Source organism: Morchella sextelata (assembly GCF_020137385.1).
Source record: "Morchella sextelata strain SCLS chromosome Unknown scls_2, whole genome shotgun sequence".
Lineage (NCBI taxonomy): Eukaryota > Fungi > Ascomycota > Pezizomycetes > Pezizales > Morchellaceae > Morchella > Morchella sextelata.
Window position 1 is genome coordinate 2,715,149 of NW_025408617.1, and position 27,043 is coordinate 2,742,191.

The 27,043-nt window shown below is 52.6% G+C and overlaps 6 protein-coding genes across 6 annotated transcripts; 4 read left to right on the forward strand and 2 right to left on the reverse strand.

The window, feature by feature from the left end:
• Positions 1-1,202: 1,202 nt before the first annotated feature.
• On the reverse strand, positions 1,203-2,352 carry H6S33_005976 (uncharacterized protein; the record flags this gene model as incomplete). Its single annotated transcript, XM_044837381.1, has 2 exons — positions 1,203-2,005; positions 2,073-2,352. The coding sequence occupies 2 exons, from the start codon at positions 2,350-2,352 to the stop codon at positions 1,203-1,205; spliced, it is 1,083 nt and encodes a 360-aa protein (XP_044699285.1).
• A 3,322-nt stretch (positions 2,353-5,674) lies between these two features.
• Positions 5,675-13,297, forward strand: H6S33_005977 (uncharacterized protein; the record flags this gene model as incomplete). Its single annotated transcript, XM_044837382.1, has 3 exons — positions 5,675-10,057; positions 10,184-13,165; positions 13,238-13,297. The coding sequence occupies 3 exons, from the start codon at positions 5,675-5,677 to the stop codon at positions 13,295-13,297; spliced, it is 7,425 nt and encodes a 2,474-aa protein (XP_044699286.1).
• Positions 13,298-14,629: 1,332 nt separating this feature from the next.
• H6S33_005978 (uncharacterized protein) lies at positions 14,630-16,100 on the forward strand (the record flags this gene model as incomplete). Its single annotated transcript, XM_044837383.1, has 3 exons — positions 14,630-14,926; positions 15,319-15,879; positions 15,960-16,100. The coding sequence occupies 3 exons, from the start codon at positions 14,630-14,632 to the stop codon at positions 16,098-16,100; spliced, it is 999 nt and encodes a 332-aa protein (XP_044699287.1).
• A 637-nt stretch (positions 16,101-16,737) lies between these two features.
• H6S33_005979 (uncharacterized protein) lies at positions 16,738-18,013 on the forward strand (the record flags this gene model as incomplete). The annotated part of the gene is made up of 5 exons (XM_044837384.1): positions 16,738-16,902; positions 17,011-17,104; positions 17,188-17,692; positions 17,747-17,818; positions 17,890-18,013. 5 exons carry the CDS (start codon positions 16,738-16,740, stop codon positions 18,011-18,013), a joined length of 960 nt encoding a protein of 319 aa, XP_044699288.1.
• A 4,136-nt stretch (positions 18,014-22,149) lies between these two features.
• Positions 22,150-23,047, forward strand: H6S33_005980 (uncharacterized protein; the record flags this gene model as incomplete). Its single annotated transcript, XM_044837385.1, has 2 exons — positions 22,150-22,710; positions 22,772-23,047. The coding sequence occupies 2 exons, from the start codon at positions 22,150-22,152 to the stop codon at positions 23,045-23,047; spliced, it is 837 nt and encodes a 278-aa protein (XP_044699289.1).
• Positions 23,048-23,206: 159 nt separating this feature from the next.
• Positions 23,207-23,735, reverse strand: H6S33_005981 (uncharacterized protein; the record flags this gene model as incomplete). Its single annotated transcript, XM_044837386.1, has 2 exons — positions 23,207-23,461; positions 23,547-23,735. The coding sequence occupies 2 exons, from the start codon at positions 23,733-23,735 to the stop codon at positions 23,207-23,209; spliced, it is 444 nt and encodes a 147-aa protein (XP_044699290.1).
• Between the last annotated feature and the right edge of the window lie 3,308 nt (positions 23,736-27,043).

Consider the following 27,043-nt stretch of genomic DNA (forward strand, 5'->3'; position numbering starts at 1 on the left):
TCATCAGTAAATCGACTTCACGAAATACTCTGACAGTCCTAAATCCCCAGCAGTCAAGCTCCCCGGCTCACCTGTGGGTGCGGGTTTCTCCGTATCCTGCGCACCACAGGTTCTATACTCCTAGCCTTATTTATATTGTGGGATATCTGCTGAACGTAGTTCCTGTCTGTTCTGTCATTGAGTTTCTTCTAAAACTCTAGAGAGCTCTACGGCCTGCCAATCGGGAACTGCGTTCAGCTGAGCATACATACATGATCATATCTTGTTAGGTCACTGTGTCGATTGGGACTGACCGCCCAAGGCATTGCCTTTAGAAAAATCTGCTCTTGGTTGCGATGTGATGTGACTTGGAGGTGAGTCATTCCGGGCTGCATACATGAATGAATTATCTATCTATCTGGAGGTGAGTCATAACCTATCACTCGATGCCTCCAACAACTCCCGCTAAGTTTTCTTCCCCTCCCCCCAACACACACAGAAATCCCCGACACCAAAACCACATACAGACAGAAACCTAACCTCCACATTCCTCTTGGCTATCATTTTGAAGATGGGAGGATGGTCTGGAACCAAGAATTAAGTCCGTCTTGGCGCTCGATCTCTGGGCTCGACCCGGGCACAATACCCATCTACCGAAAAAATACGCGGGGGCACGATGTATCTGAGTGTAGCCACATTACGAACACGGATAACACTAGCAATTACTTGCAGGATCTCCTCAGGCCTTTTGGTGCTGAATCGCGTCTTTATGGGCAGTGTGTCAAACACAAGATATCACTCGGGTGTGTGCCAGTGGGGAGGTCCCGGCGAGTCTCGATACTACTGGGGTTTCTCTTGGCCTTTGGTCATGGGCTGAGGCTACCTATTAAGAGGGTTTCACTCATTCCGTTACGCTGGTCCAGCTCTTATACGCGGCACGAAGTCGACATGGATCGGTATTTCTTGTTTGTGCACAGTTCCGGGCAAGGGAATGTGCTGGACAGGGCTTGATTTAGTTACTACTCGGATCTCCAAACCTATTCTCAATGATCAATTGCAAGCTATATGCATGCAGGACCTTATATTCATCAGCTATTGTTGGGTTGGGGTTTGAACCTGACTATAGTTCAAGCTATTGGCTAAACAACTATACAGCAAATAACTTCTGGGACTACTTATTTGTGGCCGATTGTTTACTGTATGTATACATACAATTCCCCCACTTACAGGCTCGGAGTCGTGAGGTTCTTCACCCCCGACACCAACATCCTCGCCGCCCCCAACTGCCTCTTCAAATCCTCCTTCTCCACATCATGCGTATCCTCCACCTCCCCCCACCGCCCCGTCTGGAACCTCACCTCCACACTCGCCGCCTCCGCCGCCTCCTCCGCGCCAAACACCTTCTCCCTCCCCATCGAGAACTGCATCTCTTCACTCCACTCCGCCACCAGCCTCGCCGCAATCAACAGACTCTTCGTCGCCAGCACGGCCCTCTCAAGCCCCACCAGATCCCACGCCCCCAGCCTCTCAATCCAGCTCCTAATCACATCTCTCGTCTCCTGCGGCTGCCCCTTCACCGCAATCAACCCCTCGTCCCCGTCAACCGGCACAAGCTTCACCCCCGGCCACACATTCGTAGCCATAAATGCCGTAATCGGCCTCGCGGACTCCTCCTGCATCTCGCGTAGCGACTTGCGCCCCTCCTCTGCGGGCGTCGTCGGCGCGAAGCATAGTAGCGTGTCGGTGTCAAGGTACCGCAGGAGGTTCTCGACGATGTCGTCGCGCTTCGCGACGCTGCCATCGGCGGGAGCGGCGCCCTCGGCTTCGCTGGCTTGCAGGTCGATGGCGCGCGAGGCGAGGCCGGTCAATGGTATGAGGTAGGACTTGAGGGCGTCGGCGGAGGTGCGGAGCAGCGACCATTCGAGCGCGATAGCAGCGGCGAGGACGGGCTTGGTGCGCGGGATGACGATGGGCTGCTTGGTGGGCGTCTTGAGGGGGCGGGTGTCGAGATTTACGCCTAGTGCGCCTATGAAAAGTTTCCGGTGCTGTTAGCTGCGCTCATTCACAAGGTGCGGTAGAGTCGGGGGAAGAACCAGTTTTTGTTTCAACAACAGACACCTCCTTCCAGAAACGGCCACCTTTCGCCGACAGGAGTGTGTTTTCGGCGCGCTCGAGCTTCTGGCGGCGGCGGAGGTCGGCGATCTCGCCGGCGGGGAGTGGCGGCTTGGGTGGCGGCCCGTGGGCGGTTATTGGGAGGGGCGTTGCGCAGGCGGGAGACGATGTGTGTAGGAGGTATTGGGAGGCCGGGAGGAAGGACCGGGTGCTGGATGTTATGCGTGTGCGTGCTGCGAGGCGGGGGAGTAGGCGTGACATGTTTTGTGGTATTTTTGGTGATGGTGGAAAATGGTGGTTTGGATTTTGGAGGTTTCGGGGATTTATGGGTGTGCCAAGACCTGTGGTGATGATCATGGTGTCATCGCTGCTCACTCGGCCAGGGAGCTGGCAGCTGCAGAGGAAGAGCGAACAGTAACGATTCCTAGATAACTGCTCTGTTATAGGAGTAGGACGCCTTTCAGATACTCGAGGATTGGAAGGAAGGCTGCAGGATTCAAAGGAGAGCTGAAACCTCACTCGCGATGCCATCAGCCAGATATGGGTGCGAGTGATGGTGCATGCATGTATTCTTCTATCCCCTCTCGACGCCCAAAACCCTGTTTTCCTCTTTCATAATTGAGGTCTAGATGCTAGGAATAGATTGTGAGATCTAAAGGCGGGTGAGGAGAACACTGGTAATTCACTGGTCTCCATATAATACGAATTGGACTGACAGGATCAGGAGACGGAGGTGAGTTCAAGTCCTTAGCTCTTATGATCGCATAGAAACACAGCAGGTATGAAGTACCTACCCACGTGTTCCTAATTTGCATGCCTCCTAAGCTTTTCCAGACAGCACTATCAAAGATCCACAAAGCATGGAGCTCGCGTATATCCGTGCGTGGGAAAGAATTCAGGCTCAATGAACTGAAGGACGTGCCCACATTAACCGCAAACTCAGTCTGCAATACTAACCTCAAACCCAGAGTTCCGGTGCAGCAAAGCTAATGTGAGTCGGGTGGTAGATCACTCAGGAACAACAGCGCAGGTGGATCAACATGTCTTGCAGCCAGCCAGACACCTACCTACTCTAAGGGACGTAGGCACATGAAGTACTCCAGAGTAGTGTGGGGGTGCAAATGGAGGTTACTTCCACAGACGTCATTCATTCATTCCTTCTCATGCGCAGCCAGCTGAAGGAATGCAAACTGTGGCATTTGGAGCACTGGCTATGGAACGTGGCTCGCTGGTACAGAAACTATAAAGAAGCTCTCTTCCACGCACTTGTATCTTCTGATCTCCTTTGTCTTATCTCATCCTTGTCGGCTTACTAGAGTGGAGCACTATCCATAGTCATCGGGCCCAGCATCCTGCAGGCAGAGAGTGCTAGGTACATGTAGCTACATGTTTTACTCTACTCTAGGGCGTGAGATACCTAGATAGCCATGATAAGTGCTACCCATAACTGACCCCTCTTTCAAGTGTCTTTTTTTGATGACCTGCAGGCAAATCCTCTCGTTGTTCGTGTACCACAAAGTTTGGGAAACGGAAACCCGGGTGTGGAATTCTTTGCGCTGTGTTGCTGTAGCAACACTTCATCCACGAGGGCTGCAAACTTCACGTTGAAAGCCTACCAGAAGTTGTATTTGCTCTGGATCCTGCTCTGGCCGGTCGGATCTCACAACAACGCGTCTCAACAGCTCTTACTCATTTGACCCTCTCCTCCCCCCAATTCCATGCCTCACATCGAAATGAGTGCTGCTGTCCCAAACGACACGGTGTGGGTAGCTGGGCTGGGGGGGAAGAGGAGCGCAATCTAAGGTCCACCACCCTACAAATTGAAGAGGAGCGGAGCAACAGTGCGTCATCTTGCTGTGCTTGTCTGATTGATCGAGAAAAAAACGCACCAACCAGGTGAAAGGGCAGCACGGTCCAGTCTGGAATGCAATGAGGTGCCAAGTTTCTTCACAACCTCCATCTTATCGTGGCTCTCCCACTCCCGTGATTCGTCACCTGGAACGATGCCCGATTCAACCCTGTAGAAATGTGAATTGAAGCTCTGACTGGTTGTCAGCGCAACCGAGAAAAAAAGTTGGATTCTGCTTTGGCCTTTGGGAAGGGAAGGTGCCTAGTACGGTATTGTAGTTAGTAGCAGAGGGAGGTAAGACGCGAGTAAACAAACGCTCTCCACCACCCCCACCACCCAACCCGCTCGCTGCCCACATCCATCAGAGAAACGCAAAACAACTCTGGGCCTTGCTTGTTGTTGACATCAGCTGCCTGCCGGAAAGAGTGAGAGCTTCCCTTTCCCTCTAACCTATCCCTCTGGCCGTCCACCATTCGCACCTACAGCTGTCGGCTCCTCCCTCCCCCCCCACCCCTGACATTACCGGCGACACGTTTTTTTATTTTTCCTTTGCATCTTGGGAAATCGTGCATATACATATCTACCCAGTGCCGGATTCCGCTGTGTCCGCTGTCTGCCCGTGGAACGTTCGATACCTACTAGCAAGGGGCCTGCATCAACGGTAAGGAAGGAGCAGAGAAGCAAGAGCAGACAGAGAGAGTGGAAGGGAAGAAAGAAAGAAAAAGGGTCTCTAATCAGAACTGATTTACAATAGGAGAATAAAGAAGATTCCGTTGACAAGCCAAGCACAAAAAAAAAGCCAGAAAGGTCAAGCTGAGGAGAGAATCAAGAAAGTACCCCATTCATCCTAAGCAGTCAATCCGCCAGCCCGGTTTCTGTGCCATCTTCTGTTTTTGAATTCAAATCCCCTGCTGTCTTTCCCACCCTACCCTATCCTACCTATCCTACCTATATTCCTTCTACAGGTCTCCCCGCCAAGCTGCCACGTCGCTGCGTTTGGGAAATAACAGAGCAGGAGGAGGAGGAGAGACCCTTTCTTACAACGGACCCAGCCAGCCAGCTAGCTAGGTAGCTCCGGCCGGCCTCAATATCAAGAAAACAATTCGCCAGGAACGCATCCGAATCCCTACGTCCTCTCTCCCAGGTTTGAAAACACTTGCAGCGATATACCTCGAGGGTTAAATCTCCCGTTACGTCAACTTCCTTCACAACCCGCGACCACACGCGGCCCCGCTCCAATTCGACCGAGTGAGAGTGGGTGGTAGAGAGAAGAGGAAGAGAGTGGAGAGATAGAGAAAGGGAGCTCTACATAGCAGCTAGTAGGTAAATATTTTGTTCTTGTCTACAGGCCCATCGATTCATTACATCGTGACACCCAAGTGCGTGCGGTGCGGCTCTAGAGCTCTAATTGGACCTTGTATTTTTCTAACAATAACAACACCATTACCCATTCACCATCGGCCTGTCAATTGTCTCATTGGCTGCTGAATTTCTGGGAGAGAGGCTGTTACGGGGGGCTCAAATACTCAGCCGATCCTACATAGTCTCGAACTAATCTATTGATCTTTCTTGGTACTTTCTTTTCGAGCTCTCTTGGAACCCCCCAGCTTCTATTCTCTCCCTCCTTCCCTACCCCCCCCCCCCCCCCCCCCTCTCACCCCCCTCCCACCAGGCATTGTTAACCAACTAGCCCGCGCAATGAGTAGTAAACCGAAATCCCCACACTACCCAACAATGGTAGCCACGCCCACAACCCCCCGAAAAGCTGCCGCCGACCCAGACGATAACATCCCATGCAAGACGCCCTCACCGCGCTCGTCAGCCTCGCAGGCACCCCCGAACCCCCGACACAACGAGGAGGAAGGCACGCCGCGGGTAAACCCCCATGCGAACGTGTCGAGCCACCCCTTCAAAGGGTTCGGGCTCAAGTTCATGAAGAAGGCTGGCGGCGGCGGTCACGGCGACGACCTTGACGACCGGCTCCACAGGAAGACCAAGGAGCAGATGGAGCGGGCAAAGAAGCTGGACCTGGGCCCTGCGCTGGGCCCGCATGATACGGTCAATGTGCGCGAGCGGGTCAGGAAGTGGCAGGCGGCCGGGGGGGGCGTTGTGAATGGGGACCCTGTTGAGATGCCGCCGATCATGCCGGCGACACCGTCGCCTCCGGCACCAAGGAAGAGGGGCTTGTCGACTGCGACGGCTGAGACGGATCATTCGCCGCTTGTGCCGCCAGATGTCATTATGAAGGAGCTGCGAGAGGGGTGGGAGAGCGCTTCTGACGCTGACAAACAAGCTGAGCGAAGGAGAGCGCGGAGTAAGGAACGGGAACGAAAAATGAAGCGTCGAAGAGACCGGGAGAGAGGGCTTAACAAGGACTCAAGCGTGGGCGCTCAAACTGAGTATGAGGTGGAGGTCATGTTTGGCTCGGAGAAAGAGGGTACCAGTGGTGTCAGCAAAAGCATAGTCTACGACGACGACGGCATAAGGATAACGCCCATACGTGTCAAACGACGAGGCTCCGGGAGTCGGAAGAAGAAGAAGAAGGACAAAGTAGCGGCAGCGGAGGTGCAGACCGACAATGACGGCGGCGGAGGCGTGAAGGTTGAGCCCGAAACCGAGGTTGAGGAAGATGGCGGCGGTGTGAAGGTAGAGGTTAAGGCCTGGGAACAGGACGATGGAATCCGAATATACACCACCAAGCCCAAGACTCCCATACCAAAAACTCCAGTCTTCGCAAGGGTCCAGGGGGGCACCCGCCAGAATTCGGTCCGGAAGGGTGAGAAGAGCGTCCGCGCACGGAAGGAAGAGTTCGAGGCGGAGATGAGACGGGAGAGGAAGGCCACGAAGGAGTTCGAGGGGTTGGTCAAACAGCAAGAGGCAGATGAGGCCGAGGAGAAGCTCAAAGAGGAGAGGTTGGAACGCGCCAAGGGATACGAAGAAGCAACCTCTCCCAAGGACGGTTCGAATAACAACATTGAAGGTTCCACAATTGTAGGGGACACTGAATCGGCAAAGAAGAAGTGGGAAGAATTCAACGATGATGATGGCATCCGGGTCAAGCCATTGAAGAAGGGGCGCCGAAAGAAGGGCGCCTCATCGGAAAAGCTGAAGAGTGAAAGGGAGGCCAGCATCCCCGAAGAAAGCATCGCAGGATCAGAGACGGAGATGGAACAGGAAAAGCTAGAGGAACAGCGGCGGAGGGAACGTGAACTCGCTGAGATTGAGAGCGAGCGTCTACGCCAGCAACGCCAAAAGGATAGAGAGAAGCTTGAGAGGGAGCGTCAACGTGTGCGTGAGCTCGAGAAGCTGGAGCAGGTCCGTTCACGTGAGCGTGAAAACGAAAGGCTTGAAATGGAGCGTGAATTGGAGATAGAGAGAGCGGAGAAGGAACGTCTGCACCAAATCGAGCTGGACAAACTTGAGAAGGAGAGAAAACGCCAACGGGAACTCGAAAAAGCGCTGGAGAAGGAAAAAGTAAAAAGGGAGAAAGAAAAGATACGGCTGCGTGAGAAGGAGCGAGAAATGGAGGCAGAACGAAAACGTGAACGGCAGCGGATGAAGGAAAGAGAAAAAGAATTGGAGAGAGAACGAGAGAGGGAAAAGGAAAAAATGAAGGAGAAGGAAAGGCACCGTGAAAAAGAGAGAGAGCGAGAGCGGGCACAGGAGCGCGAAAGAGAGAAAGAAATGGAGAGGGAGAGGGGACTTTTACGTGCCAAAGAAAAGGAGCTAGAGCGCGAGAGAGAGCGTGAGATAAGGCGGGTGAGGGACATGGAAAATCAACGGGAGATGGAACGGCAAAGGGAAAGGGAAATGGAAAAAGAGATGCAGAGACGAAGGAACGAAAAACGTAGGAGGAGGGAATCTGAAAGGCAGAGGCCTGCTGGTTCCGGATCCGAATTGGATGAAGATTCTGCATCAGAGCCTGAGTCCGCGCCCTTCAAGAGTACAAAAACAACTCCCAGGCCTCGAACCCCCGAAGATCCATTATTGGAATTTCTCAGGAAGGCGGCAAAACGAGGTAGCCCACGTCTTGCAAAAGATAGGAGCTCTCTCGACGATAAGAGCGAACAAACATCTCATAGAGACTCGACCCCACCCCTTGAATCTCCGAAGCGGTGGGAGTCACGGAAAGAGAAGAAATCGAGAAGTGCCTCCGCTACGCCAACACCGAGTACTCCGTCTCCCAAACCAGCTGAGGAGAATTCCCCACCCCCAACTCCGGGCTTTGCAAATGAAGACCCCCCCGAAACCCCTACCATTCCTAATAGACCGAAGAGAACTAAAACTAAGAGCAAGAGTTCGATTCATCCTCCAGAAGCAGATAAACCCACTGGTATATCATCTAGGTCGGTTTCCTCTCAAGAAGACGTATCATTGAAGGCGAAACAACCAAGTGTGAGGTCCACATCTCAATCTCAACTAGACGAGGATTCCACCCTCAAGGATACAACGGAAGAAAGGCCATCTACTGCTCGGTCAGATGGATCTTCTAGATCATCACAATCATCTATACTTCCCGTCAATACTCTCCCGCCGATGCCTTTGAGCCCGCCAGCTGTAAAGCCTCTTAATCTTTCGCCTAAAAAGAAAAAGAGTGATAGCGGGAACCTTCTACCAAAGGTTTCGTCAGCAGCTAGCTCCTTCTTCAAAGCCGTTAAAGAAGAGTTTCAAGCTGCTTCTGCGCGGGCCAATGAACCATCTTCATCTTCATCTTCAAGCGATTCTTCGAGTGATGGTGAAAGTATAACAGATGTTATGGAACGTCGGACAGAAGCGCCAACTAGGGAAAAATCTGTGTCCAGGCCAAAGAAAGAGGATACCGAATCGGAATCGGAGTCCGAGTCGGATACAGAATCTGAGCCGGAGGTAGAAGTCAAAGAGAAGGTAAAGGCAGATGAAAAGAAACCGGAGGTAAAGGAGGAAGAGCCGGAAACACCCGAAGAGAAACCGGTATCAAGGTCTTCATCGCTGAAGAATAGCCTCAAACTTCAAGATATTCCATCACTTCCCTTCCCACGGAGAAGTATTCGCAACTCTACCTCCCCACCCAGACCTAAAAGCCACAACCGGTCGCGTACCGAAGGATCGATCAAATCCACTCGTTCTGTTTCTCAAGATTCGGCCTCTATGGTTGGGTCTGAACATGCGAGAACGATTTCACTTTCTTCCGTAGCTACAGTTAAGCCTTTAAATATTACGCCAAGACCAACTCCCGTACTAAAGTTTGATCCTGTTTCTCCCCCTCCCCAGCCAAAGCCACAGAAGAGACATGTGGAGGTGCAGTCTATCTCGGAGAAGGATGCCCAAGAAGAGACCTACACACCAAGTATCCTCTCGAAAGGTGGCAGTTTGAAACGCAAGTTCACCAAACATGAAGACCTTATCTCCATCCTCTCGGCGCCAAAGCCTGGCAAAAGTCTCCGATCTGCGGCCCGGTCCAGGAGCCACCGTACCAAGGCCAAGAAGGCAAACAGAAAAGTTTCTACACTCACTGTCACTGACCTTATGGATGAGATTGCAGCAGAAGAGGTGAGGTATATGAGGGAGCTTCGAACATTGGTTGAAGATGTTGTTCCTGTGCTTTTTGCAACTGTCCTCGAGCGGGCCGATGATGTGGTAAGGAGGAGATCCTTAAACCGTGGTCGTGGCCATGAGTATAGTCCTTGGAATGCATTTGGAGCAAATCCAACCCGACCAATAGTGGACATGGGTATCTCCCTTGAACGCCTTAAAACCATGCATGAAAAGATGCCGAAGAACCCAGATGATCTTCTCATTTGGGCCAGAGACGTAAAGAAGGTATATGAGGAGTACTTGACTGTTTGGCGCATGGGATTCCAGGATGTAGTCGTGACTCTAGTTTCCCATGTTGAAGAGGAGTTCAACGATGAGGCCTCTCAAAAACAAAGAGATGATGCTGCAAGGAAGGACTTGGAGCTGCTTTACAGCTTCGGGGTAGCTCCACTCACCCCTTCTCCATTTGAGGGTGATCCTTCAACCTGGGCCATGCCACCTCCACCACCTCCAGAGCCCGAGGAAGAGGAGGAGAAGGTTGATGTAGCGTTCTTACTGAAGAGACCTCTTGTAAGGTTGAAGATCTTGGCAAAGCTTTTCAAGGTAACTCTCTCTAATATTATCCTACCTAGACCATACCAATCGTGGTCAATGTGTGGGGCCCCACACATACAAAATTCTTCATCTTACAAGGACATTTATAACTAACCCAAAACTTGAAATGTATAGCGAATCAACATGCTTTGCCCTTCTCCACTTGCGGTCTCGCTCTCATCTTCATTTCATTCGTTGGTCACCATGGCCCGCCGGAAGATCGCTGAAGAGAAGGCACGCATTGAAGATGAGGCAGCGGCTTCAATAGACGTTGACAAGGCATGCGACATATACAGCTTACTGACCAAACCCGACGTTTATTTGGATCCATCCAAACGTGTTCGGGCACGTGATAGCTTCTGGATGAAACTTTATCATTCCTCTGGGCGTGTGATACAGAGGAGTGTTGAATTGATTCTCCGGGACCCAGCTGTGAAGGGCAGACCACATGGAGGCGAAATTCTTATCTGTGAATTTGGTGCTGGTGCGGAAAAGTGGATGCTCTTTACACCTATCCCCCTTGCTGCCATTTCTGCGAGGACAGGTGATGCAGCTGGCGAAATCGTTGTGATGGTTAGAGGGGCCGTGGGAACGCAGGATGAGTGGAAGCAGATTCTTGTTTTGCAGTCTGCCACAGCGGCAGGCTTTGAGTGGGTCCAGATGCTGGGTCTCATGCCTGTTCCACCAGAGGGGCCATTTGGGGCGGAGGTTCATAAACCTACTGTCCTTGAAACGGTTATCGAAGAATCAACCATTGCCTCCGCTTCACGTATGAACACACCTGCTATCAGTCAACAAGGAAAGCCCGCCATTGATGTTTTTGCATTTATGGAGCCGGAGGGCGAGGAGGAAGACGGCAAGGACGACAACGACAACGAACCCAAACCCGAAGACGACAACGCTGAGGACCCTGAACCTCGGCCGTTGTCTGTCAGGCCGTTATCTGTCAGGCCGTTATCGGTTACACCCTCCACCAAATCCTCAATCCCCAGATCCGAGAACGCCTTTGGGGTACCCACTCCCGAGTTTAAGCCAGCAGAAGCACCACCTCGGCCGCTTTCGCTTCCTCCGGATTTTGCTGTGACACCTATCACTCCGGGCGGCTATAACTTCTTGGGAGGATTTTTCCAGGTGGTCAACGTTAATGCTGACGGAACGGATAGAGAGCCTGATGAGAGCCACATCTTACTTGCATCGCCTCTGAAGCATTCACCATCCCTGCATACCTTGTCGGACTCGGCGAGAGCTGCCCAAAATGAGAATAGGCGTTCTGTTTCTGGTTCTAGCATTCAGCGGTCTCGCAAGGCCAGCAAGCCAATTACTCCAAGACGTCCGTCTGTGGTTAGTCTTGAGGAAGTTCATGATGAACGCCCGAGATCTCCGAGCCCGCCGCCAGAACCCAGGGCTTTCGATACTCCGAGAACTCTCAACCGGATGCGCTCTATTCATCTCGATGACGAGGAACGACCAAAGGCTTTGAGGATAACCAAATCTTCGTCTTTGGAAAACATTCCAGACCTCTCTCCTAGCCCAGAAACGCCAAGCGAAGAGATTGAGGAGTCAGACGCTCCCCCGCCAGTTCCGGCTCATAAGTCCAAGAAATCTCGCACACCTGTTGCTGCGGAACCTCCAGTCTCTTCTACTCGATCGGGTGCCCCACGGCGCCGGACATCGAGCCCTCTCAAGCATGAGTATGACCCCTCTTCTCCTTCGGGCTCTGAAGCCGAAGTCGATGAAGATGAGGAGATAGAGGAGATAGGAGAGGCGAAGATAGTTGTAGTAGATGCAGTGGAAAGAGTGGAACCTGAGACTGGAGAGCCGACTACGCAGGAAGAAGGTTCCTCTGGGACCTCGTCCTCTTCTTCTGAAGATGAGGATTCTGATGATGCGGTGTCGATCTGTTCCGAGGAAGAGGATGGCGAATATCCTCCGCCTATGCTTTCAATCCCTAGGCGCGTCTCGAAACAGCCGTCCAGTCTCGTTCAGTCGCCAAGGCAGCGGCCTTCTTCAGTATCGTTAGACAGCACCCCAACTATCGCGACGACGGCAACTGCTGCTACCTTGCAGGCGCCAGTCCCGACGTTGAAGTTCCGAGCTTCAGTGTTCTCATGGGCCACCAGTACATGGGAAAAAGTGCATCCGACCGAGTGCAGGATCCTTATAACGCCTGGACGTATTGAAGGTATTCCTTACTCGGCGCCCTCGCCGCCAGGAACCCCGAGCTCTCAAGGTTCCCTTAAAGACATCAAGAAGCCGTCCGACACCAGTTTGGAGTCGTGCATGACAATTTTCAATATCGAACTCACTCCCATCACTCCTGTACGACGTGGAACGGCGGTCGACATCTCAATCCGTACACCAAAGAACTCCAAGTTCGGCGGAACGAGTCTTATGCTACGATGCCGTTCTCCCACGGAGTGTGAGAATTTGTACAATGCTATCAATCTTAACAGAATCTACCCGGCCAACTTTCAACCCCCGTCGACTTTATTGAGCACACTCACGGTATCCGAGTCGAGTGAGACCTCAACTGGCGACAACACTAGTGTCAAGCGAGGTTGGGGAAGTTGGGGTAGGTCAAAGACTTACCGTAATGGGACTTCTAGCGTCCCGGGAAGTGTCATCTCTGGTCAATCCGGTCAATCGGGCCAATCTGAGAGCAGCAACTCTTCAGTTTTTGGACGATTCCTTCAGAAGAATGGCATGTTGAAGAGCTCCCAGCTTGGCTCTATGGCATCAATCTCATCTGCTAGCTCTAATGGCGATGGCTCCCGCACTGTCGTGCTCGATGGGGATCAGATCTTCAAGATCCGTCTGTACCGCCGCGAGAATGCATCCAAGTGGAGGGATCTTGGCAACTCGAGGCTCAGTATCATGAAGCCTCCGTCAAATCACAAGCGCCACAATGCTACCGGCGACGAAAAGAGGATTATTGCAACCAACAAGAAGGGCAACGTTGTCTTACTAGACGTGGTACTGGGAGAATCATCGTTTGAGAGGGTTGCGAGAACGGGTATTGCGGTAAGCGTGTTAGTTCCCGAAGGAGAAGAGAATGGCACGGGTGTTCCCGGGGATGTGGGAGGCCTTGGTGCCAAGAGTGTTGTCTATATGATGCAGGTAAGTCGGGTGTACACTCATATGATTGTCGTTGTTTGGTATCATATACTGATATGTTTGTCCTTTCTACAGATGAAGGGTGAAGTGGAGGCGTCGTACGTCTTCTCGATTGTCGGGAAGTTGAGATATTAGTTTTAGTTGTAATACCCTTTTTTTTTTTTTTCTTTTGTGCATAGTAGTTGGCCTACAGGAGGATATATTTTTATTTTGATGGCGAAATCACCCCTCTCATTCATTAGTGCTCGTGTTACTTTTGTTTTGTTTGTGTTGAAAAACGGTCTAGTATACAGGAGTTTAGGCATTTCATTTGGGAAAGGGAGTGGAGTCTGTATATTTTGTTTTGGGATTTTTTTTGTTACCTTTTTTTGTTCTTTTTCTATTAGTATAATCATGTAGTATTGTGCGGCGGCAGCATTAGTTGGGGGTTTTCTTCTTCTTGTCCTGATCGATGGCATTTTCAGCGGGCCCGTGCAGTCGGTATATACCCTAGCATCGCGAGCTCTGACCGTTTAAGAGCCAGGTTATGAGTATAAGTGTCTCTTCGAATACCCCCGCCCGTATGTACCGGTACATTTCTTCTTCTTCTTCTTCTTCTTCTTCTTCTTCTTCTTCCTCTTCCTCTTCCTCTTCCTCTTCCTAGGACCCTCTTCTTTTTCCAGGTTTTAATCACTTTACGATTCAGCCGTATTCGCGGCCGGTCACATTTTCGAGCTTAAGTGCACATTCAATATTCATTCACGTGCATGATGCGATGAACGCATCCGAGTGATTGCCCATGTCCACACCCACACACCCACACAACCCCTGCACGCCTTACGCATGCCATGTCGATCCGTTGCACGTTAATGCCAGCGCCAATCTTACTGGCCGGCGGGCTCCAACACCGAAACATTAGTTCTGTAATCGTTATTATTCCTTCACCCACCCCGATCCGTAAATCACAATATCTACAGCAGCAGCGCGCAAAGCTCGGGTATGCGGCTCTGGTGTACTCTCTGTCAGTGCTCGCCGGTGGCCGCGCAGCTATATATAATATATTATATGTACATATGCAGCAGCATGGGCAGAGGCGGCACGGAAACCCCTGCGAGAATACGAGGGCACCGATGATCTCATCTCTACACGTCCGTTGCTAGCTGGGCATGGCAGTTGGCCCCCAACTCCATGGAGCAGTTGTAGAGTGTGTGCTCTCTAGTTGGCTAGACCCAATATATCCCGAATATAGTAGCTCGACGGAGCTAAAGGGAAGCCGTAACGGCCGCTCATAGTACTAGTACTTTACATCGAGCGGCCTGTCAGGTATAAATAGAGCACAAACCGCCCCACATATGTAGATGTAGCTCTAAGAACTAAAAACCAATTACGACCTTAAATCCCATACATATATCTACTTGCCAGAACACATTTAAATCCAACCCCCCCCCACACACACAAAAAAAAAAAAAAAGGATCAGCACCCCAATAATGCCATCCTCCACCACCGCCGCGCCCAACTACGGCTCGCAGAAGCCCATCTTCCTCGCCACGCACCCGCGCGCCTGCTCCACGGCGTTTGAGCGGGTGATGATGACGCGGTCGGACGACGCCCTGGTGTGCATCCACGAGCCGTTTGGCGACGCCTTCTACTACGGGCCCGAGCGGCTGGGGCGCCGCTTCGACGGCGAGGAGATGCGCGGCGTGAGGGAGCGGAGTGGGTTTGCGGAGGTGACGTTTGCGGATGTGGTGGCGGGCATTGAGGAGGCGAGGATGGCGGCCGAATTGGTGCGTTGAGTGTGGCTTTTCTTATTTGTTGCTGTTTTTTTTTTTTTTTTTTTAGGGTGGGGTGGTCATTGGCTTTTGGGGTGCGCGAGGTTGGGGTTTGTGGGCGGTTGGATCATTGGCTTTTGGGACTTGGTTCTTGGTCTTTGGTAGCGTTCTTCGTTGGAGTTGATTGTTCTTTCTTTTGATTGATTATTTGCTTGTGGCCCCTACCCGAATTATTGGTTTTGGGAGTCGTGATATCGATGCAACTATTATAGCACGGGGAGTTTCGTCAGCTTATCATTATATCCTTATGCCCTGCCTTCTAACCATAATACCGCCTCACCTGAATACTTGTTAGCATCCATAGCTTCCCAGAAGACCCAGCAGCTAACAACCCCCCCCCAAAACAGGAAAACAAGCGCATCTTCATCAAAGACATAACACACTACCTCCTCCCACCCACGCCCACCCCGCCCACCCCGCACTCCCCCCTCGCCCCCTCCCTCTCCTTCCCCCGCAAAGGCTACGGCACCCACGCCCCCGAAGACAGCACCAACCCCACGGTGCTCCCACTGCACATCCTGCGCCGCTACCAGTTCACATTCCTGATCCGGCACCCGCGGCGCGCCATCCCGTCCTACTACCGGTGCTGCATCCCGCCGCTGTCGGCCGCCACGGGCTTCGACCACTTCCGCGCCGACGAGGCGGGCTACCGCGAGCTGCGCGTGTTTGTCGAGTTCCTGCTGGCGCAGGGCGTGGTGCGCAGGGAGGAGCTGTGTGTGGTGGATGCGGACGACCTGCTGGACGCGCCGGAGAAGGTGATGAGGAGGTATTGCGAGGCCGTGGGGTTCGACTTTAGGGTGGGGATGTTGGGGTGGGGGGAGGGCGGCGAGGGGTGCGAGAAGTTTGATAAGTGGAAGGGGTTTCATGAGGATGCGATTGGGAGTGTGGGGTTGAGGCCGAGGGTTAAGGTGAGTTTTTCTTTTTTTTTTCTCTTTTTTTTTTTTTTTGGTGCTTTGTGGGAAGTGAGAGCTGATGTATTGGTATATAGAAGCAGGAGAAGTCGGAGGAGGAGGAGTATCAGGGGTGGGTGCAGAAGTATGGGAAGGAGGGGGCGGACCTGATCAGGGAGACGGCGGAGAAGAACTTGGAGGACTATGAGTTCTTGAAGCAGTTCAAGATGGTAATTTAGATGGGTGTTTCATGGACTTTGGTTGTGTTAGCAGACACCTACTACTACAATACTACTACTACTACTACTACTACTGAGTTGTATAGAAGGCTATATAGCTGCGCTGAGTCGAGTCGAGTGGGGAATTTCTCTATTTCGTTGTTACTTCTGGTTTATTAGTATTCATGCTGTGAGATGTACTGGTAATGGCGACATAGCTTAGCTACTACTTGCGAGCTACAATATCATTGATATTTGGCGACACGAGTGAGTATGAGTATTCTAGCTACTGGCTACTAGTAAGCGTAGAACGGCGGATCGCCGCTGCCACAAACGCCTCCGCAGCCCTACCGTGTCTGCCGTGTCTGCCGCGTCTCCCGGCCCCACTCACCCAGCAAGCCGGGCCAGGGTTTCTCCCAAGCCAACATGACGCACTCCCCGAGCTGACCAGTGACGTTACCGCCAAGCCCCTCCCGCTGACTAATCAACCCCCCAACCCACTAACATCTCGAGCTCTACCTTGCCAACAACCATCGATCATCATCACCCAGGTCACCGTCCTCACCGTCCTCACCGTCCCCCCCCCACTTTACTCCCATCCCACGCAGAAAGCCAGAAGAAGAAGAAGAAGAGGAAAGAAAGAAAAAACCAGCAAGCCATGCGGTACACGTACCATATACCCGCCGCGCTCCTCGCGCTGCCGTCCCTCGTGGCCGCCAGCTTCTCGTGCCAGGCCACCCCGGGTGGCAACGTCAAGTTCGACTTTAGCCCGCTCAAGGGCGCGCACTCGATCACGATGGGCCCGAAGGACGACTATCCGTTTGTATGTTGCTTGTCTGTTTGTTTGCTGCTGCTGCTGCTGCTGCTGCTGTTGCTTGTTGTTGTGGAGAGAGAGATTGATGCTGATGGTTACGGTGGTGCGTGCTGGTAGGTGAGGAACATTACGTGGACGATAAACCCGTGTGGGCCGATAGGCAAGGAGAAGCACATCCCCGCGAAGGAGCAGTGTCCCGCGGGCACCCAAGGTACACGCACCACCCCCCCCCCCCCCACCCCCCCAAACCCCCGCGGAGTGTGTTTGCTGATATGTGTCATGTGGAATGAGCAGTGTGCGGCATCGAGCGCATAGGCCAGGAGGGCGACGAGACACCGCTGGTGGCCGTGATTCCCATAGCGGGCGACATCGAGGGCCGGCACACGGACGAGGTTGTGGAGCGCCTCAAGACCTCGACGGCCCCGACGGACCAGGGCAAGGAGGGGCTGCGCGTGGTGCTCCATGGCGGCCTGTATAACAATGCGAAGCAGCAGGCGATCGTGGACTTTATCTGTGATCCCGACAAGACGGGGCTTGAGGGCGACGAGCCGGACGAGACGGAGCCGGAGGAGGCCGGGAAGACGGAGGGCGTGGCTAGGAGGTCGCCGGAAGAGGATAAGGGCGGAGATAAGGAGAAGAAGGACCGTAGTCTGAAGTATGTCAGTTATGAGAGTGTGGAGGGGAAGCATACGTTGAGGCTTGAGTGGAAGACTAAGTATGCCTGTGAGACTGCGACTGGGGGTGATGGATCTCCGGACTCGGGGAGCGGGTGGGGCTTCTTCACGTGGTTTATCATCATGTGAGTATCTTTTTCTCGGCTTGGGCTGTCCGGGGTGTTGCTGACAGGATATAGTTTGTTCCTTGGTATCGCTGCGTATCTCATCTTTGGTTCATGGCTGAACTACAACCGGTACGGTGCAAGAGGGTATTTACCACCTATCTCTTCTTTCCCCGTTTCCACTCCTTTAGGGAATGAAGACTAACACTGCAACCCAGCTGGGACCTCCTCCCGCACGGCGACACAATCAGAGACGTCCCATACCTCCTCAAAGAATGGTGCCGGAGAGTCATCGGCACACTACAAAGAGGCGGTGGCCGAGGCGGTTACAGCGCCGTGTAGACATCCACATCGGGGGTGGGCGACTTCTTTCCCTCTCTCTCCTTCTTTTGTCAAATCACCATCATATCTCGTATAGTTTTTTGTTTGGGTGTGTGCATTGATTGGCTCTGGGTCTCTTTTTTTTTTTCATAGCAGCAAACTCCCCTTTTTTTTCTCTTCTTTTTTACCTTCCCCTCCCGCTTCGCTTCCATATTAGTATCTTATCTCTTGCTCTCTCCCCCCCCCCCCCCCCCCCCCCTTTTTTTTTTTTTTTTTACTTTATCATGGAGGACATACAGTCGGTGGGGGTATATCAGCACGCGGACACTTTTTTTGTTCTATTTCGCTCCTTTTCTCAATTGGCCTGATATTTCGTGGGGGTTTTTTTTTGTGCTTTTTTGTGGCTGGACCTCGACCTTGGCCTTGGTAGCTACTTAGCTAGGTGGTGCTTTTTTCTAGAACGGTAGCGTGCGTGTGCAATTTATTGTTTTTTATATCTGAGGTGTTGGTCGTCGTAGTGGTGGGTGGGTGGGGGCGAGTGAGGGGTTGTGATGCGGTGACGTTGGTTGTCTGCAGCACCGGAGCCAAACTTACTCCTGTAGTCTTCGAGGGTGGTAACGAGCGCCTTTACGCGTAGTGCTTTAACAAGCATTTCCTTATCTCATAGCTGTTTGGCTGTACATGAAATCAGAGAGGCTACTCACCTGAACGTGCACAAGGCCGTCCGTAGGACTGTTGCACAGGTCATCACTCGGATCTGAATTTGGCCGGGTACCGGGCAGGTGCGAAGCTGGAACTGAAGTGTTATGGGAAAGATGAGTATAATACGGCAACGAAGATAGACAAGCAAAGTATGGAATATAAAAAAGGAATATACCCACCCCCCCACCCCCACCATTACCCCATTATCCGATTATCAAACCACACACACACGCTCAGCGAATACCCTCCACACCCCGCCCCACACCAACACCCACTCCCACGTAACCCACCTTCGTCCCCGCCCCACCCCGCCCCACCCCGCCCCGCCCGCAGCCAAGCCCCGTCCATCCCACCCCAACCCAGCCAGCCCTACCCACCAGCCCTAGCGAGCGGCAAAATCATGATCCTCTCAGCTATCAAAGCCACCCACTTCCTCTTCAATCATCCTGCTGCGACGGGCGGTAAGTGAAGTGGCTTGTAGGTAAAGGCCAAGTACCTCCCTACAAGCTGCTTGCTGCTGTGACCAACCAGCCGGGGCACCGGCAGGGACAGCTGGTGCTGGGGGAGGGGGAGGGGCGGCGGGGGCGGGGGCGACGATGGAAGCCTTCGCTGTTGGCGTCGTCGGTTCTTGGTCTTGGTGGAATGACTGGGATCGGGGGTGCTAACGGAGGGGGATTCCGTCGTTGCTGCTTGCAGGCGGAGGTTGTGTGTGCGGTCTCTTCCTTCGCCGGCTGGGTGGGAGCTGGGGTTTTTTTTTGGGCCTGGCTGCTGGCGGCGGGGCTTGGGGGCTGGCTCTTGGTGGGCGCCTGAAGGGTGGAGGGGGGGTGAAGTGGGGCTTGGTGGGGCAGGGATGGTTTTCTCGGGCTCTGGCGACGGGCTGGAGTTTGGAGGGAGCTATGCCTGGTTCTCACTGGGCTCTTGCTTTGGCGGGGGTTTGGGAGACCCAGGGGGTTTTCTTTTCGCTCTGGCTACGGCTGGAGTGTGAAGAGAACCATCCCCTAGGTCTCCACAAGCTCTCACGCCGCTGGGGATATCGAGAGGTAGCTTTCTTTGGACTCTCGTCGTTAGCGAGAGTCGGGGGAAAGCTGTCTCTTGGTATTCAACCAGAGGGCGGAGGAAGGGCTTGGTGAGGCCAGCGCGGGTGGTTTTTTTTTCAGACTCTGGCCGACGGCGAGGGTTTGAAAAAAAAGCTATCGCTTGGACTTCACAAAGTCCTTGCTTTCGTGAGACCTAGGGGGGTTTCTCTTCGCTCTGGCTACGGCTAGGGTTTGAAGTGGACTATCCTCTGGTTCTCACTAAGTAAGCTATTGCGTTGGAGAGATCGGGCGTGGCTTTCTTCTGACTCTGGCCGTTGGCGAGGGTTTGAAGAAACCCATCGCTTTGACTAGCTTCACCAATTCTTGCGTTTAGGGTTAAGGGACAGCTTTCTTCGAGTTCTTGAGAGCTTGGAGAGAACTGTCCCTTGGTCTTTACAGAGCTTTGGCTCCGAGGAAGGTCAATGGGTGGCTTTCTTTTCGCTCTGGCTGCTGCGGGGGTGCAAAGAAAGCCATCTTGACTTTCTCCGAGATAAAGGTCTTTTGCGTTGATTAATTGAGGGAAGGAAGATGTTTATCGGCACAACAAAACAGCAAAGAGTAGACAAACCAGTAACAATCTAGTGAGATGTGGAAAGACGGATACAAGGCATATGAGCGAACCCCCGTCCAACTATATCCATCACAAAGATATCGAGTGATAGTTTGTGACCGGCCACCCCCCACGTATTGTGGCTATCTGGTCACGCTAGGACTCCCATCAACGCCGGGGACTTATCACCCCCGTACACGAGAAAGTATCAACACACCTACCAAAAGTACGCCGTGGCCAGGCTTCGGTAGATATCTATATCTGCGTATGCTTGCTGTCCTTCTTTCTTCCACAACTACATAGGCATTCTTCCCCACACTTGACACAACGTGAAACCAACCAAACCAGGTATGTTCATCCCTCTGATGTCTTCAAAGTTTTGCGTCGGTTATGACCAACTCTACCGCTGAAGCTGGGGGTTTCCGGTGGATCAAACTTCCTTTAGAAAGATCTTCTGGCGTGCCTCTTCTAGATCTGCCGGGATGTTCACTCTGAGAAATACTAGCTTCCACCCGACCAGAGGACAGAACACACAGGGCTGAAAGACAAGAACCTAGGAGGTACCCACCCACAACTACCCCGACACCGAGCAAAAGGTCCCCGTCCCTCGTACTAGCCAAGCCAACGCCAATACCAGAGGTTGTTAGAATTCTGTTTACGGCAGGCTATCTCTGTATAAATGGTGCTATTTAAGGAAAGACCGGGTCATAGGGGGGCTTGAACTTCCCCCCGCTAGCGGAAGGAATACCTCGAAGGGAAGAACCATCTGTTCCAGAAAGCTGTAAATGCTCTCCGCGCATCGTGCACCTTTAATGCAGTTGATGTCGCCGGATTGGAGTTAGCTGGTCTCGGGTCTATATACTAGGCCTGCCTACATAGTCACAATCAAACCGGACCGGATTGGTGCCTCCTTCTCTGCAAGGAAAACATTTTACCATGCAGTACATTCATTAAGGCTCATAGCCCCGTGCATTGTTACCAACGGTAGTAGGAGCCATATTGAAGAAAAGGTTCCGGAAGGGGTTCTTTATCACAGTACAGGCCTTCGCTGTCGGGTACCAAGACCTACACAGTGTGTATCGCGGCACCAGGTTTATCCGCAGCCAGGCAATGCTTCCACTGGTGCCACTCTAGCTCGGTAGGAAGGAAACCGACCCCATTATCCCGGCACCGGATGGATTTTTGAGCCGCAACACAGAACCCTACAGGGACAGAAAGCCCTAATGCTTTCTTTGTCAATTGATTTTTGCGGGCTTGCTCTGAGGGGACCAGATTGAGATATTTAGTGGTACCACGGTGATCGCCGTCACCCTTTCTCACTCGCACACATAACACAGGCTCCGATTCTCACTCGGCAGCATCAATAAACCTTCTGACACCTTATCTAGGTTTCTCAGGTCCACCGAGCTCTTCCGACGTTCTACCAGCACAGTTACAAGCACAGAACTGACGTTAATGGCGACACAAGGGGATACAGGAACTTACACATGTACCCACGATCATTGGCCCTCTCCCTTAATACCCCAAATCAGAACCCCGTGGTGGAAAACGCACCCGAGTGACAGCCAGTGACGCCCAGCTATGCAGAGTAAGTAGCTGTCCCCTGTCTCTCCCCTCGATCCCCAGCCCGTTGCCATAGCAACACCCTCGGCCAGCTTCCCCACAACGCTCGGTCGGACCCCACGCACAAGGCTGCCAAAGACTAACTAACCGCGTTCAGTAATCAGGCGCAAGCTGTCGAGAGCTGCAATATAAAAACCCCACAGCTCCCCCACAAAACCCGATTCCTCCCCCACACACCTACATCTCTCCATACCTCTTCCTCCACAATGGCCGAAATCGCAAACTACCCCTCCCTGTTCACGCTCACCTCCAAGACCGCCGTCGTGACCGGCGGCTCCCGCGGCCTCGGCCTGCACGCCGCCTCGGGCCTGCTCCACGCCGGCTGCAGCACCCTCATCATCACGTCGCGCAAAGCCGACGGGTGCGCCACCGCCGTCCGCGAGCTGCAGGCACAGCACCCCGCGGCCAAGATCCTCGCCATCCCCGCGGACCTCAGCAAGCTGTCGGAGGTGGAGCGCTTCGTGAAGGCGGTCGACGAGGCGACGGGCGGCCGGGTGGACATACTGGTGGCGAACGCGGGGGCGACGTGGGGCGCGCCGCTGGAGAGCCATCCGGACGAGGGCTTTGCGAAGGTCATGGATCTGAATGTGAGGAGCGTGTTTAATCTGGTGAAGCTGATGGTGCCGCTGCTGGAGCGGGCGGCGGCGGAGAGGGGCGGCGATGAGAGGAGTCGGGTTGTGACGGTGGGGAGTGTGGCGGGGATTGTGGTGGGGGGGACGGGCGTGAATGGGACATATGGATATGCGGCGAGTAAGGCGGCCGTTATGGTATGTCACCACCCCCGTTCCTGATGTGCAATTGGAGCGGTACTAATTGTGAGTGGTGCAGCATATGACGAAGCATCTCGCAATCGAGCTCGCCCACCGCCGCATCCTGTGCAATGCCATCGCGCCAGGCTTCTTCCCAAGCAAGATGGCAAACGGCTTCATCTCAAAGTCCGGCGGCGTGGAAGGCCTCGGGAAGGAGAATCCGACAGGAAGGCTCGGGAAGGCGGAAGACATTGTCGGCTGCGTGGTGTTCCTCTGCTCAAACGCCGCCAGCCACGTTAACGGCGCGATCCTCCCAATTGATGGCGGAAAGCACCTGGCGCAGAGCAGACTATGATGGGTGTGAATAGCGGAGCGGATTGCGTTTTTTTTCATTATGTATTTTAGCCTAGCCTACATATAGTCATTCCCGTAGCAAGCAAAACAAAAGAAAAAAAGAAAAAGAAAAAGAAAAGAAAGAAAACCATCCTCTATAATCATTACCATTACCGCAACCCTACTTCTCCCCCTCCGCCTCCTTCTGCTGCTTCTCACGCCCCGCAATCTCCATAACACACTCCACAACCCTCCTCACCCCCTCCATCTCCTCCTCCACCATGCCCCCGCCCCCCGCCGCAGAAAAGCTCATGCTATTCCCCACATACACCGGCAGCGCCAGCCGTTTCGCCAGGATCTTCCCGATGCGTGTCGCCGTCTCGAGCGTCTGCTCGCGCACGTAGATGGCGGTGGATAACGGCTGCACTGACGTTCTCTATCATCCACCACGCACCACTACATTAGCCCACAGGGTCACTAGGAGGTAGAAGGAGGAGAGTGGGGGGGGGGGGGGGACATACAGAGGGCAGCGCATAGATAAACGAGCCCAGCGGCGCCGGCTGCGAGGAGGTCTCGGGCGTGCGCGTGGTCAGGAAGAGGAGGAGGGAGTGCGCGGTGAGCGTCATGTGGATGTGGACGGTGGTGTTGTGGGTGTGCGGGAGGGGGAAGGAGAGCTGGTGGGGGGTTGCGGAGGGGCCGAGGGCCGTCATCGTTCGTAGTAGTAGCGGTGGTTGTGTTTGTGGCGGTGGTGAAGCTGTCTTGTGGGTGGTGGTTGGGTTTGTGGTGAGATTCGGGGGTGAGAGGAGAGCTTTGGTGGGGTTCGTGGTGGGGCTCGTGGTGGGGCGGGTGTGTGCAGGGGTAGGTGGCTTGGCTTGGCGACGAGTGATGGGTCGTGATTAAGATGTGGACGGAATTAAGTGGATTGGGGATCGATGGAGAGAAGACTCGTATCGTAGTGATAAAATAGCGGTATCCTCAAATCTCTCTCCTATATTAAGCCAAATAGATGCCATACAGGGCAAGAGGCGAATCCGCACACAAAAGGTCTCGAGTATCCGGGGATCAGATCCACTCCGTCCAGTAGCTAAATCTATCTATACACATCCCTCTAAACCTACAACTACACGTCTGTCTGTCGAAGAATGCTGTCTACCCTAAAGCAGACGCCGAGACGGAGTGGCCTTGGCTCACAGATCTCGTTATCTCTCTTATCTGCAATCAATGGCTTACCACCCGCTCCAGCACCCACTGTAGCAGCAGTAGCTCCGGTAGCATAGTAGAATAATGCGCCCGATCGGGTAGCAGTAGGACGTTTTGCCAGAGGAGATGGGGTCCGAAACCCCCCCGAGGGCTGCTGTATTTCTGCTTAGAAATTTCTTTTTTTTACTGTGGGATAGAGATAAAGCGGGAGAGCGAGAAACGATAATTGCAATAAAGGGCAATATTAAATGTAGTATAGATAAGAAGGGAAGAGAATTGAGGCAAATCACCCCCCCCCTTCGCCTATCACGTTAGTGCCAAGAGAGTGAGTGATCTTTGCTCACGGGTCTATTTACTGAAGACCGCACATACCCACTAGGGGTGTGCCAACTCGCGACCGCGAGTTGTACGTTGAATTGTGGGTATCAAATAAAATTTAATTCTCCCTCTACAATCATGAGGGGCCTTCGGTCCCATCCTCCTCCTCTCGTGAGTGCTCAGTACTTTGATGTGTCGTGCTGACTAATCAACATCCCTGCACCCAACAGCCAATCAGACCGTTCCAATAATAGAAAAAATAGAGACAGTACATTATAGATACGTAACGTCTTCTCCCTCTTTCTTCTCCACAACAAACACAATGACCGCCCAGGATGACCAGCAAAACACAATCGACGATGCCATTACCGGTACTAACCCACCACGGCCTTGAATTGTACGCGCCCTGTAGTCCTCCGGTCGGGACTGGAGCTCGGGGGCTCATGTACTGGTGTACCCAGGGTGTCGGAAAATGATGCATATTTGGTGATATCTCAACCATGAGAGAATTAATCTTCACACAAGTCTATCTTGAGGTCAATTCAAGTGTGCGGATTCCTTTCATAATGAAAAAATGGGTGGGAGGGTCTGTCACCGATACTTTCGGGGTTTTACTACTGGTTTTGGCTATCTAATAGTGACTTCTTGCCTGAAGAATGGTTATTTCACATTCAAATAACACTAAATGTATTTTTAGGCATTACAGAGATGTCCTACACTCGAAGTTTGAATTTAGGGAGCGTGTTGCGTTGTGCCAAATATATGTATTTGGGGTAATTGGGCGTTGCCAGGCCAAAATGTGCATCACTTTCCTACACCCTGGGTACATTTATCGGTCACGGATATTTTGCGTTAGGAAATGCAATGCTTGCCATTCTCTTATAAATTACCTTCATTCTCTTTCCTCCTTCTCTATGTATATTTATTACTACTGTTATCTCTTACCCTATCTCTATCCCGCAGTAAAAAAAAGAAATTTCTAAGCGGAAATACAGCAGCCCTCGGGGGATTTCGGACCCCATCTCCTCTGGCAAAACGTCCTACTGCTACCCGATCGGGCGCATTATTCTACTATGCTACCGGAACTACTACTAATACAGTGTGCACTGGAGCGGATGATAAGCCATTGATTGCAGATAAGAGAGATAAGGAGATCTGTGGGAACGAGTGACATTCCATGATTAGCGCTTGCCCTCAAAACCAAAACCACCTCGAAGCAGAGCCATATATCGGGCTTCAGTGTGATCTTTCTAGGGCCACTAACGCTCTTCCTGGGAACCACATTAGCGGCACCTCGTGCAGAGAGAGTACGAAGGAAAAGAGAACGAAGAGAAATCCCGTTCAACCCTTCGGAGAACGCGCAGAGATTGAGTGAGACGGTCCCCTACCCGCTCGTGAGGGGCAGAACTGAGCGTAGCTTGGCCCTTCATGGTATCTGGGACTAAGAGAGGCCGATCTAAACGTAACTCGATCCCTCCTGATCCCGAAGGTCTGAGAGGGGCCGAACCAGAGGGAGCTCGTACCGCAACTCGGCCCTTCCTAATCCGAAGGAACAGGAGAAGCCGAACTTAACGAAACCTGGGTTCTCCCCCGGCCCAAAAAGGTCTGAGAGAAGCCAGCGATAGTCTCAACGTGACTTGTGCCCCTCTTGACCCTCTAGGGCAACAGTGCGCGAGGACTAAGAGGGGCGGATTCCATATTCTGGCTTAGAAAGACATCGAGACAGTTGTCAAGCTTCCCATCTATCTCCTCTTGTCCCTTCTTTAGCGTTCACCATTCAATTTGTAAAGAGGGGTTGGCTACGATCATCCAGAAGTGTAGTGAAGGTGATTCTGCGAGCGGAACCAGAAGGGTGATGCACTGGCGCGTCAAGAAGGAGCGGGTGGTGCACTGATGCGAGGGGATGAAGGCCTATCTGACAGTGGTGGTAGCTACATAGCCTGACTGATGGAGAAGAGTATATTGAAATAGGTACACTGTTATTGTCATTGATAGAGATGATCAACGGGCAAGGTGTGGTGGTGGTGAAGAAGGCGCCAGAAGTTATTTACTGACCCGGGATCGTACCGTACCCTGTCGACTACGGATATGTCAAATCTTATCGATTGGGACGTGACCATAAACATTTCCTGATTGATTTGAGGCTAGACATCGGTTAGATATGTGACATTTTGACCTCCTCATCTGTCGCAACGCATATATGCGGATAATCGGCATTGCCGGGCTTCCGCAGACAGTTTGAAACTTTAGACCCCTGGAATCATGATTATATAGTGTAGTGTTTCCTACGAGTGCTTAATTAGCTTGCAGTTTCATCTCAAGATAACAGGCCCGAATTGATAAGATAATCTTCCCTTGGGATCTTAATCCTGAAAATACTCGTGAGGAAGAACAAGCTTACGCGTCCTTTTATGCCTCACTTTAGGTCTGCCAGGTCGACATCTAAAGTACATGTTCTAATCTCCAACATCATTTTTCTACTCTACCTACGAGTGCCTCT